At 40.9% G+C, this 13,701-nt stretch overlaps 1 protein-coding gene across 7 annotated transcripts in view; it reads left to right on the forward strand.

The window, feature by feature from the left end:
• Positions 1-13,701, forward strand: part of TMEM245 (transmembrane protein 245) — a 104,380-nt gene that overhangs the window by 53,347 nt on the left and 37,332 nt on the right. For all 7 annotated transcript variants that reach the window (XM_055271563.2, XM_063636146.1, XM_055271562.2 and 4 more), the window contains 3 exons: positions 2,695-2,785; positions 6,853-6,951; positions 9,983-10,114. In XM_055271563.2, coding sequence (XP_055127538.1) covers positions 2,695-2,785; positions 6,853-6,951; positions 9,983-10,114 — 322 coding nt within the window. The remainder of the gene's footprint in view (positions 1-2,694; positions 2,786-6,852; positions 6,952-9,982; positions 10,115-13,701) is intronic.

Raw genomic sequence — 13,701 nt, forward strand, 5'->3', positions numbered from 1 at the left:
CCATGTCTCCTGAGGGAGGCTGGGACTGAGCCAGTGCCTCTACCTTGTCCCCAAAACAGCTCCTCTCATTTGTAGCTCTTAGGAAACCTGTGTGAGTACATTGGGAGAGTGTTTTCATAGTGGCCAGTAAGACATTTTCCCAGGCCCACTAGACATTTGTGAATCGTTAAGGATCTGTCCAGATACCTCTATGAATCTTCACACTTTTTTTTTTTTTTTTCGAGATGGAGTCTCGCCCTGCCACCCAGGCTGGAATGCAATGGCATGATCTTGGCTCACTGCAACCTCTGCCTCCTGGGTTCAAGCAATTGTCCTGCCTCAGCCTCCCAAGTAGCTGGGACTACAGGTGCACACCAACACACCTGGCTAATTTTTTCATTTTTAGTAGAGACAGGGTTTCACCATGTTGGCCAGGCTGGTCACTAACTACTGACCTCAGGTGATCCACCCACCTCGGCCTCTCAAAGTGCTGGGATTACAGGCGTGAGCCACCATGCCCTGCCCATCTTCACACTTTTGAATAACACTACAGGAGAGTGTTATCATTATAATATATAATGTCAGTATAATACCAATATATCAATATAATGTCAATTATAAGTTACCATATAGTTGAAAATATTTAGCAATCCCTTCAAGCCACTGATGAATTTATAAAAGAGTAATTTAAAAGCTACTTAATTTCTCCCGAATCACATTTCAGTTTAGTGATCCAGATTTCCTGTTTATATCCTTATACTGTAAATTATTATATTTGTGTCTGTAAAAGTTTGAAATTTTGTCTTACTTGCTGAGAATTTTTTTTTTTTTTTTTTTTTTTTTGAGACAGTCTTGCTCTTTTGCCCAGGCTGGAGGGTAGTGGCATGAACTTGGCTCATTGCAACCTCTGCCTCCTGGGCTCAAGTGATTACTGTGCCTCAGGCTCCTGTGTAGCTTCGACTACAGTTGTATGCAACCATGCCCAGCTAATTTTTGTATTTTTTAGTAGAGACGGGGTTTTGCCTTGTTGGCCAGGCTGGTCTTGAACTCCTGGCCTCAAGTGATCTTCCCGCCTTGCCCTCCCAAAGTGTTGGGATTACAGGCATGAGCCAGCGTGCTGGCCTTGCTGAGAGATATTTGAGTGGACTGAGGAGTTTGCCAAGAAGTTTCACAGATACTTTATTTGGAGTGTGGGACAAACTGGTTAATACTTAAGATTCAACCCACTACTGATTTAATAGTCTACTTTTTAATTTACTCAAAAGATCTCTTATTTTTCTAGTTAAAGACCACTTTCCTAGGCACCATGACTTTGTGGCTGTCAGTGGCAACTGACTTTATGACCATCTTTCTCATACACAGCACATAAAGTTGCTGTGAGTTGAAGATGTTGCACATTTGACTTTACCTAATTGACCCTTTTGTGTTAGATTTGTAGGATGTGTCATTTTGGGGCCTCAGGAAAGTAAATGGCTAGCTTCTGCTTGCCTTCACCTTTTGGCTTCACTCTGGAATAGTTGAAATGAGGACTGTTAAATTTGTGAATGTCAACATCTCCAGCGTATATTATTAAAAGGAACAATTTAGATAATACGTGAACATATTTTCTCTTGTGGAAAACATTTGGATTGTGTAAAGGATTCTTGATTAAGGTATATGGTACAGCCTGCTTAGTCAACAGAATGAGGAGGCCACCTCTCACTGCACAACAAGTAAAGCTTGTGGGCTATAGTTCCTTGCATAGTTGGAACTTTGCTCAGGAATTCTATCTTTAAAAGATCTTCAGTAGATAACCAAGTTGAGGATAATGATTCACCTTCTTCATTTCCTGCATTCTTTCTGATTTCTTCACTTCCTTAGATCAGTGATTCTCAAACTGTAGCATGCATCAGTATCATTTACAGGGCTTGTTAAGGTACAGATTGCTGGGCCCTAGTCGTGTTCTTTTTTCAGTAGATCTAGGTTTGGGCCCCCAGTTTTTCATTTCTAACAAGTTTCCAAAAAGTTCTGATGCTGCTGGTTTGTGGACTGCACTTTGAGAACCCTGTCCCAGATGTTGAATATCCCAGTCTCCCAGAACCATTTTCTTTGGTGCTGAATAAGGCAGATGACTCAGGACCTGTGAACAGAGAAACCAGGCAGAGTAGAATGAAAGGGAGGTTGTAGGGAAAGTGGATCTAAAAGCTAAGGAAACACTGAGGCCTGGTGCCATGGCTCATGTTTGTAATCCCAGAACTTTGGGAGGCTGAGGCGGGTGGATCACTTGAGGTCAGGAGTTTGAGACCAGCCTGACTAGCATGGTGAAACCCTCTCTCTACTAAAATACAAAATTAGCCAGGCGTGGTGACATGCCTATAATCTCAGCTATTTGGGAGGCTGAGGCAGGAGAATCACTTGAACCCAGGAGGTGGAAGTTGCAGGGTTGCACCGAGCTGAGATTGTGCCATTGCACTCCAGCCTGGGCAACAAGAGTGAAACTCCGTCTCAAAAATAAAATAAAATAAATAAAAGTTAAGGAAAGATTGAAAGGACATCCTGAATGTTAGAGACTTAGGACAGTTAAGCCTGGAAGTCCTGCTCATGATGCTTCGGTGTCTGTGTATTGATGAATGACAACAGTCTGCTGTTATGGATTAAGCATATCAAGTTCAAAGCATTATTGGTACACTACACAGAAAGTGTGCTTTTTTCATTTTTTTCTTTGTTTTACGTTAGTTGGCTTCCTGAGGCTCAGGTAGTCCAAAGAGCCCTGAATTCTGCAGCTAACAATGTGTATCAGTATGGACGAGAATGGATAACTCACAAGGTAAGGGAAGAAAATTCCTTTGTGGCTTTCTCTTTTCAGGGTCTTTACTGGTGGTTGCTTGTTGCTTTGATAAAACATAAGTAGAAATGCTATTCACAGCAGTAAATAGGCTTAAATAAACTGGTAAGCAACATACAATGAAATCTTTTGAAGGATCACATTGAATAGGGGTAGTAGCCTGAACAATCTGAGAGGTTGGTCATGTACTTTTTCAAGATAGATCTGATTCATTACTTGTGAGTTAGGACAGAATGATCACTTGGTTTGGGTAGTCAAATAAGTCTTTGTAGAGAAAAAGGTATTAATGCATATTAAATCTTATTATCTGCTGATAACTATCTTTGTCAGTTTCCAGTTATTTTCATTTAATATGTGTTTTTTTTCTTTTACTGTTTCTAAGAAGCCTGCAGTATGAATTATTTTGCCTGCTTTGCAGATGAGGAAACAAGACTCAGCAAGGCTGAGTCAGTTCCCAGTGGTCATGTAGTAAATTGCAGAGCTTGGTTTGAAACTAAAGCTTAACTTCAAATCCTTTGTTTCTACTGTAGCATGCTTGCAGTGTGTGCCCAGAACTGGATTAAGTGCTTTTGATGTGGCACTTGAGATAAACCTTGAAGGAATAGCAGATCAAGGAAGAGTGGATTTTAAGAAGGGTATTTGTGTGAGCCAAGATGCAGAGACAGGAGTGTGCTTGAAGAGATGATTGAGATGCTGAGACAGGAGTGTACTTGAGGAAACGATCTTGACTCAAGTGGAGGGAGCTTTGTGAAGGGGAAATGAATGATAGAGGAAAAGACAGCACAGTTAAGGATTAGATTCCACAATATGGATTTGGGATATTCTTTCCATCCCTAGTTTTGCCTGTAGGAATAAAGGTAATTTGCACTTTTAGTATACTGAAATAATTAGGATTATGTAAGAATCGACAAGATTTGTTGCAGTAAGACTTGTGCCCAGAAAAATATATTAGTATGTGATTCCATATTGAAAATCCAAAAACAAAATCTAAAAGAAATAATATTATGGAAGATACGCTGTATACACATATATGGAATCAGGCTGGCCATGGTGGCTCATGCCTATAATCCGAGCACTTTGGGAGGCCAAGGCAGGTGGCAGATCACGAGGTCAAGAGTTCGAGACCAGCCTGACCAACACGGTGAAACCTGGTCTCTACTAAAAATACAAAAGTTAGCCAGGCGTGGTTGCGCACGCCTGTAATCCCAGCTACTCAGGAGGCTGAGGCAGGAGAATCGCTTGAACTCGGGACGCAGAGGTTGCAGTGAGCCGAGATCACACCACTGCACTCTACTCTGAGTGACAGCAAAACTCCATCTCAAAAAAAAAAAAAGAAAAAGAAAAAAAATTAAATGAGCTTATTTACCTCAAGTTAGATGGCTCTCAAATGCTGTTCTGACTATGCTTCATGCTTGGTTGCCTCTCATATGCAGAGGCATATCAGGCACCACCAACAGTACTTGTGTTTCAGTGATGTGGTTTTTTTTTTTTCTTTTTGTGGAGAGGGAGTCTTGCTCCGTTGCCCAGGCTGGAGTGCAGTGGCGTGATCTCAGCTCACTGCAACTTCCACCTCCTAGGCTCAAGTGATCCTACCACTTCAGCCTCCTGAGTAGCTGGAACTACAGGCATGCACCACCATGCCCAGCCAGTTTTTCTATTTTTTATAGAGACGTGGTTTCACCATGTTGTCCAGGCTGGTCTCCACCTCCTGTGCTTACACAATCCTTCCACCATGGCCTTCCAAAGTGCTATGATTACAAAGCATGAGCCACGATGCCTGGCCAAATGGCTTTATTATATTGAGTATTTTGTTTTCAGTTTATGAATAAATCAAATATAAAGGAACAAATATGAACAGATATGTTTGCATTGAATATGTCTAGTAACTGGTTCACATATCTGTAAGGCCAGCAGCAAATAGACAAAGAGTAAGGAAATAGATGTTGTAAACTAACATGGGAAAATGGTCACTCCTTTCATTACTAAAGAAGAAAATAATAAATAATGGCTACATTTCACACCTGTTAAATTCCCTAAAAATTTTCCAGTTTGTTCATAAGGCTTTGAGGAAATTGGGTCATTTATGTAATTTTGGAAAGCATTAATTGGTATATTTCTTATTATAGATGTCAGTTTACCAGTGCATAGCAAGAGCCATTAAAATGCTCATTTTTGGCTGGGTGTAGTGGCTCATGCCTGTAATCCCAGCACTTTGGGAGGCTGAGGCAGGAGGATCACTTGAGCCCAGACCAGCTTGGACAACATAGTGAGACCTTGTCTTTACAAAAAATAAGAAAATTAGCTGTGTGTGGTGTCAATGCACCTGTGATCCCAGCTACTCGGGTGTCTTAGGTGGCAGGATCGCTTGAGCCTGGGAGGTACAGGCTTCAATGAGCCGTGATCATGCCACTGCACTGCAGCCTGGGTGACAGAGTGAGACCCTGTCTCAAAAACAAAACAAAACAAAACAAAAACTCATTTTATTTGGTTCCGGTACATTTATTTATGTCACAAGTAACCCTGCAATGAGCATCCATATATATCCTTAAAAACTGTGTAAAAGGATGTTCATTGCAGTGTTATCATGACATTAAAAATTAGGATTCATGGGTGGGCGCGGTGGCTCACGCCTGTAATCCCAGCACTTGTGGAGGCTGAGGTGGGCAGATCACTTGAGGTCAGGAGTTCAAGACCAGCCTGGCCAACATGGTGAAACCCCATCTGTACTAAAAATACAAAAATTAGCTGGGTGTGGTGGCACACACCTGTAATCCCAGCTACTCAGGAGGCTGAGACAGGAGAAGTGCTGGAACCTGGGAGGCAGAGGTTGCATTGGTAGTCGAGATTGTGCCACTGCACTTCAGCCTGGGTGACAGAGCAAGACTCTATCTCAAAAAAAAAAAAAAAGAAGGATTTATTGTGTATCCTTAGAGTGGGTAATGATCAGCTAATACCAGAACGTAATGAACTAATATAAAAGTATTAAAGATGAAGGTTAGTGATGAAGGCTAAAGATTAAATGTTTATAATGCAGTAGAAAATATAGAATTCTAAATTGTCTCTATGTAAACAGGCAGAAAGTTGCAGAGGAAATAGAAAAATGGAAACAATTGTATTAAGGAAGTGGGCCTACAAATTTCTTTTAGAATTTCTTTGGGTTTTGTTTTTTTTTTTTTTTTTTTTCTGAGACCAGGTCTTACTCTGTTGCTCAGGCTGGAGCACATTGGCGTGATCATGGCTCAGTGCAGCCTCAACCTCCTGGACTCAGGTGATCCTCTCACCTCACTCTCCCGAGTAGCTGGGACTGCAGGCATACACCACCACACCTAGTAATTTTTTTGTATTTTTTGTAGAGATGGGATTTCGCCATGTTGGTCAGGCTGATCTCAGACTCCTGGGTTCAAGTGATTGCCCACCTCAACCTCTGAAAGTGTAAAAATTGTTTTTTATATTATAATATGGTTTTAATAATAACTAAGTGGGATAACATCTTATAATGATAGCCTTCCTCTAAGTTACGTTGTCTCAGTGTACTTGATTTCCACAAACCCGAGGCAAGTCTGATCAATTGTAAATGAGACTGGACATCTCTCAGCATGCAAATGGAGGGAAGGATTTGTGTTTGTAGCCAACATCCTAAAATTTTACTTAAAGTTCTGTGGTAATTCTTAATAATAGAGATAAATGTAACATGAGACATATGTATAATGGAAGGGCACTGGGATTACAGGGGAAAGATTTTTCTCTGGACAGGTAAGATCAGATAAGTCAGCAATCATGGCTTCATTTGCACCATTCTCTGATAGCATGAGGTAGCTCTGTTAGAGACCTGAGAATAGAGCAAAGAAAATAGAAGCAAAAAGATGAGAAAGGAAATTTAGTGGGAATACTCAGGAGTAGATTTAAGGAAAGAACGTAATATGGCTGGAGATAAATAGTCTGGAACATTTTTGTTTGCTTTGGAACAAATGTAAATACCCAGCATATATTAATTTTACTCTGTTGTTGCCTGAAATATTGTACCAGGTCGTATCTGTGTTTTTTTCTAGCTCCATAAAATTCTAGGAGATAAGGTGAACAATACTGCTGTAATTGAAAAGCAAGTACTAGAACTTTGGGACAGACTGTATCACTCTTGGTTTGTAAAGGTAAGTTATTTTAGCTAAGGTTTTCTGTTGTAAACTAATAAAGTCCTTTTATTGACTCATCTGCTAGATAGGATTATATTCACAGTGGGATTTCATTCATGGAAATTTTAAAACAGCAAAACCTTAAGCCTCAAGTCACTAAAAGTCAGTGTGAGTTGATGGTTAGTCTCCATGGCAGAACCTGCCTATCTCTCTGGTGCGTCAGTATTCCATCCTCAGTCTCTTGTCATGGACATCTCATCCTCTAGACTAGCTGTGTACAGGAGAAGTGTAATGCAAGCCACATAAGGTAATGTTAAATTTTCTAGTACTTATACTAAACGAATTTTACCTGTTTTAGTTTTTTCGTGATATTTTATTTAACCCAATATGCCCCAAATTCTATTATTTTAATATATAATCATTAGAAAAAATTTAATAAGATATTTTATATTCTTTTTTTTCCATACTGTCTTTGAAATCTAGCATGCATTTTATACCAGCAGCACATCTCAGTTTTTGAGCTAGCCATATTTTAAGTGCTCAGTAGCCACATGTGGCTAGCTCCTACTGGCTACTGTTTTAGACAGTACAACTGTAGGCATTAATAACTTTTCTTTGAGGAAGTGAAACTGAATCTAAAAGCTTAGAGATCTTTTATTTTTTATTATTATTTATTTATTTATTTTTTGAGACAGGGTCTCACTCTGTCACCCAGACTGGAGTGCAGTGGTGTGATCTCGGCTTACTATAACCTCCGTCTCTTGGGCTCGAGTGATCCTCCTGCCTCAGCCTACTGAGTAGCTGGGATTACAGGTGCATGCCACCATGCCTGATGAATTTTTTTGTATTTTTTGTAGAGACAAGGTTTTGCCATGTTGCCCAGGCCATCCTATACACCGGATCTGGCAGAGCCTGTGGGCTAGCAGGAGCCGTGCTGTGTATAGAGTGGGCAGAGTTGGTGGTGATGGTTCTCAGAGTTGATGTAAGGAGAGCAAGTATATATATAAGTCTCTTAGTGTAGGGTGGAGGGGGAGGAGGGCTGATTTTAAATTTGAATTTGTTGCTTAGTGACTTGTTTGGGATTATGTACTCTTGCTTTGGGATGAGTTGAAGGAAGATTGTTAGTTTTTATAGATTTCAAAGACTTGGGAAAAAATATTCAGGGAATATCTAGGTGAGTATCGTAGATTTGATCCCATCTGCTGAAAAACCAGATAATTAGAAAGCTATATCTGTTTCCTCTGCTAATTCTGGGGCTTCTGCTTACAAATAGCTTTTATTACCCCTCACACCTCCTGAGCTTTATTCTATAGTAGAGGAAGGTCAGTGTTTCATAAGCATAGGTTTGTTAAGTGGTTAAGTACAGTTGTCCCCCAGTATCATGGGTGATTGGTCCTAAGACACCCGACTGGTACCAAAATCCAGGGATGCTCCAGTTCTTTGTACAAAATTGGCATATTTGTTGGCTGGGCATGGTGGCTGATGCCTGTAATCCTGGCTGTTTGGGAGGCTGAAGTGGGAGGATCACGTGAGGCTGGGAGCTTCAGACCAGCCTGGGCAGCATAGTGAGACCCCATCTATACAAAAAATTAGCTGGATGTGGTGATGTGGGCCTGTAGTCCTAGCTACTTGGGGAGACTGAGGCGGGAGGATCACTGAAGCTCAGGAGTTGGAGGCTGCAGTGAGCTATGACTGCACCATTGCATTCCAGTCCAGCCTGGTGACAGGGCAAGCAAGACCCTGTCTCTAAAAAAAGAAGACAACATTCCTACCATCATGCTTGTTTAATTTTTAAATTTTTATTAAGATAGGATCTCACTATGTTGCCTGGGTTTGTCTTGAACTCCTAGGCTCAAGTGATCCTCTTGCCTCAGCCTCCCAAAGTGGTAGGATTACAGATGTGAGCCATTTTGCCTGGCCCTTATCTCTTTCAAATTTAGTTATTCTCATATCTCTGCCAATGTCTTCTAGATAGATAAATTCTATTTACTGCCTTACGTTTGCTTGCTATATTCTTCTGTCCTCATTTTCCTTATCTTGTATGGTAAATTAAAAAGAAAAATGAGGGCCGGGCACGGTGGCTCACGCCTGTAATCCCAGCACTTTGGGAGGCCGAGGCGGGTGGATCACGAGGTCAGGAGATCAAGACCATCCTGGCTAACACAGTGAAACCCTGTCTCTACTAAAAATAAAAAAAAAATTAGCCAGGCGTTGTGGCGGGCGCCTGTAGTCCCAGCTACTCGGGAGGCTGAGGCAGGAGAATGGCATGAACCCGGTAGCGGGGGTTTGCAGTGAGCCGAAATCGCACCAGTGCACTCTAGCCTGGGTGATAGAGCGAGACCCTGTCTCAAAAAAAAAAAAAAAAAATGAGGAAAGGAGGAAAAAGCAAAGATGGGAGATCAAGAGAAAGGTGGAGGGCCTAAAAACTAAAAAAAAAAAGAAAGAAAGTAAATGCTGTTTAGTGTGTTGTTGTAGATACTGAGAAATAAGATGCGTTTGCAAATGTATTTAGGAGGGAAGCACTGGAGCAAGACTCCGACAAGGTACCTAGAATATAAACAAAATAATTTTATATTTCAGGTCTTTAAATGGAGTTCGTAGCTGATTTCTTTTTTCTTTTTTAGACAGAGTCTTGCTCTGTCACCCAGGCTGGAGTGCCCTGGCGCATTCTTGGCTCACTGCAACCTCTGCCTCCTGGATTCAAGTAATTCTCCTGCCTCAGCCTCCTGAGTAGCTGGGATTACAGGCACGTGCCACCATGCCTGGCTAATTTTTGTATTTTTAGCAGAGATGAGGTTTCACCATGTTGGTCAGGGTGGTCTCAAACTCCTGACCTTGTGATCCACCCGCCTCGGCCTCCCAAAGTGCTGGGATTACAGACGTGAGCCACCGCACCCAGCCTTAGCTGATTTCTTAAATAATGCAAAGTTCTTTTCCTTGGAGTACTTACTGAAGTGATTAAGGGGACCTGAAGCAAAATGTGACATTTATACTTTTTGTTCTTTAGATTAAGATGGGAATTTCATGTCTGCACTGTTTTATTCCATAGAATGTAACACACTCTGGAAGGCACAAAGGACAGAAGTTGCATGTCAGTCGTCAGAATAGCTGGCTGGGAGACATTCTGGACTGGCAGGATATTGTTTCCTTTGTTCACGAGAACATTGAGACATTTCTTTCGGTAAGAAATAGCATTTATAGTTAAGCTGAAGTTCAAAATAAAAACAAACTGTAATTCCAAGTTTTCTTTATACACTTTGAGGCCTCATCTATCCTGTTTTTAACATCATGACATTTACATGTTTGAGAACTCTAAATGCACTAGGATGATGTTCAAAAGCCATAGGCTTCAGGTGTCACTCCCTTGGTATTTCCCCTGTGGTTGTAGAGTAACTGAGAGATGACCAGGATGTCTCCAACTGGACTACTAGAGAGGGACCTGCCTTTGTGGTGTGCGAAGACCCTTGACCAGATGGAAATATGGTTCCAGTTACACTGGAGGGATGGGATGTTATGCATGCTTAGCTTGTTACCTTCCCACCTAACCTCCCACCATGCACCATCACCTCTGCAGTCTTTGCAGCATTCCTAGGTGCTAACTACTGCTCCTTCTCATTCCATACCGTATTTTGTATGGTGTCTTGGCATGTAGAATTTCACAGAGAGAAATTTTCTTGTGCATAAACTTGTGACTTTCATCAAGTGAACAAAAATTGAGGTTTGACGTGCTAAACTTTTTAAAATTAATTTTTCTTTGAGACGGAGTCTCATTCTGTTGCCTAGGCTGGAGTGCGGTAATGTGATCTCAGCTTACTGCAATTTCCGCCTCCCGGGTTCAAGCAATTCTCCTACCTCAGCCTTCTGAGTAGCTGGGATTACAGGCGTGCCTGGTGTGGTGTGGTGGGCCACACCCAGCTAATTTTTTTTTTATTTTTTGCATTTTTTAGTAGATACGGGGTTTCTCCATGTTGGCCCAAGCTGGTCTTGAACTCCTGACCTCAAGTGATCTGCCCGCCTCGGCCTCCCAAAGTGCTGGGATTATAGGCGTGAGCCATCGCACCTGGCCTAAATTTAATTTTTATCAAAGTAATACATGACCATAACTGAAAAGGCAGCATCTCTGAAAGATTTTAATAAACAGCAGTACCCTGCTGTATGCCTCCCAGTTTCCCATCTTTTCTTTACAAACAACTGTCAATTCTTTTAGCTTTCCCTAGGTATTTACCTCTGAATTTCTAAAATAATGTTTATGCTACTCTTTCTTTGTTTTGCAGTTTTAGATGTTATCTTTTGGCTTCTTAATGTGGAAGATGAAGTGCTGTTAATCAGATATTGGGCCTTTAACATGGATTCCTTAATTTTGAAAGCCTCTTTTCTGTTTTCTGTCTCTTTGTTTTCTTTTTCCCCTGAGAAATAGCTTCAACTTGCCTTTGAAACAGTGATTGAGGCCAGGCGTGGTGGCTCATGCCTGTAATCCCAGCACTTTGGGAGGCCAAGGCGGGTGGATCACGTGAGGTTGGGAGTTTGAGATCAGCTTAACCAACATGGAGAAACCCTGTCTCTACTAAAAATACAAAATTAGCTGGGCATGGTGGCACATGTCTGTAATCCCAGCTGCTCGGGAGGCTGAGGCAGGAGAATCGCTTGAATCTGGGGGGCAGAGGGTGCGGTGAGCTGAGATTGCACCATTGAGCTCCAGCCTGGGTAACAAGAGTGAAACTCCATCTTAAAAAAAAAAAAAAAAAAAAAAGGAAAAAAAGAAACCGTGGTTGAAATTTTCATTTCTGCTATCATACTTGTAATATCCAACAGCTCTTTATTCTGAACCATCCTTTTTTATTTGAGAATATTACTAATAAAATATTTAAAATGACTTCTGCTCTCTCTTTGCTCTGAGTTTCTTTAAAGTTTGTTTTGCTTTCTCTTTTGTCACCTGTCTGGTGATCCTTGGCAGTGTGTTCCTTTTTAAGAGTGCAACACTAAAAGCAGCTGGAAGGTCCTGTAGAAAAGCCCATTAGTCAGCAGGTTCCATCCAGTATCCTGGACCTTCCAGTTGGCTCTTTAATGCCAATGCATACACAAATAGTGTATCATCTAATAATACCTTTGAATGTTTGCTTTCCCCAAAAATTCAGGTGTGTTAACTAAGTTATTGAATCCCTTTTTGTTTTGTTTTGTTTCGTTTTGTGACTGTAGTCGTTGAACTTAAAAGCATCTGTTATTGATGAAGTGACAGTGTTGAATCATATTAAGATAGATGATAAACATGATTAAATTTTATAAATTCTTATGGAAAGAGAAGAGGCAGTTTTTGAAACTAAAATAACAGTTTTGCCATGTAGTCCCTCAAAAAGAAAAGTACAATTTCTATATCCCTAAACACATTTAAATATTGAGTAATGGACAGTTCAGGGAACAGATGATTATTTAGTAGTTTTTGTATGAAATATTTTGTGTCAAATATTGTGCTAGGTGCTTACTAATTTCCAGTTTAATTCTCCCAGTGATTCTGCAAAAGTAGTATAGTTGCCTTCATTTTAATAACAAAAAAACAGGCTCAGAGGTGTTAAATAGTTAGCATGGTAAATAACAGTTGATACTCAAATTCAGTTCATCTTTCCTTGGCTCCAGAGGCCAGACTTTTTATATAATGTTGTATTATCTTTCAAACTGTATTTCATCCTCTAGAGAACTCAACATTTCTTAGTCTCATACCTTCATATTTTTATTTGCTTTGTCAGTTTTTTTTTTTTTTTTTTTTGGATATTGTTGTAAATAGGTGGCTTAGGGCCAGTCTCGTTCATGAAATCTTCCCAGTGTATTTCAGAACACATTGAGGTTTCTCTACATTCAGACTCCTTTTGAATTTATTGTTTTCGCCCTTTTGATACCTCAACATATTTTACCTTCTTTTTCAATTTTTGACACTTTAGTGTTTATACCCAATCCTCTGGACTAGATTGTAAGTTTTTGGAGGTAGAAGGAATCTCATATATCACTACCTTAGAATTTAGTATGGTGTTAGGTCCTCAAACTAATTAAGAGAAGCACATTAGGCTGTAGTGCAGTAGTTTGACTGTGGCTTACTGCATCCTCGACCTCCTAGGCTCAAGCCATCCTCCCGCTTCATCCTCCTCCTCCTTCCTCCTGAGTAGCTTGGACTACAGGCATACACCACCACACCCAGCTGATTTTTAAATTTTTTGCAGAGATGGGGTCTTGCTGTGTTGCACAGGCTGGTCTTGAACTCCTGAGCTCAAGCTCTTCTTTCACCTCGGCCTCCCAAAGTGCTGGGATTACAGGCATGAGCCACCGTGCCCAGCCAATAATTATTGTTGTATTTAGAAATACAGTGGCTGAGTTGAAATGGCGTTTTGAGGTCACATGACTCATGTCCCTTCCTTTATAGATAAGAAAGATTGGAACTAGAGAAAGATAGCAGAGCTCATGTGGTCCATCGTCTCCAGGCTCCCTCCCAAGTCTCTGAGGCAGACAGAGGTGGCTCAGTTCTGCCAGGAGAGACATTTTCCCTTATTTAGACCTCTGCATCCCTGCAATGTCCTCTTCCTTCTTTGTTTTTCTAAACTATTGCCTTTGAATCTCCTTCACTGGCTCCATAGAAGTGGGGCTGGTGGCTCTTAATGAGTACTGGGAAACCAAATTAATAATCAAAAGGTTGTTTGGTGAGTGGTGGACTCAAGAGTAATGGGCTGCAGAGCCATTGGAGATGGTGAGGCCTTGTTGGTCAGTTCTTATCCACAGTAGAGA

This window comes from Symphalangus syndactylus, chromosome 3 (genome assembly GCF_028878055.3).
Source record: "Symphalangus syndactylus isolate Jambi chromosome 3, NHGRI_mSymSyn1-v2.1_pri, whole genome shotgun sequence".
In the NCBI taxonomy this organism is placed as follows: domain Eukaryota; kingdom Metazoa; phylum Chordata; class Mammalia; order Primates; family Hylobatidae; genus Symphalangus; species Symphalangus syndactylus.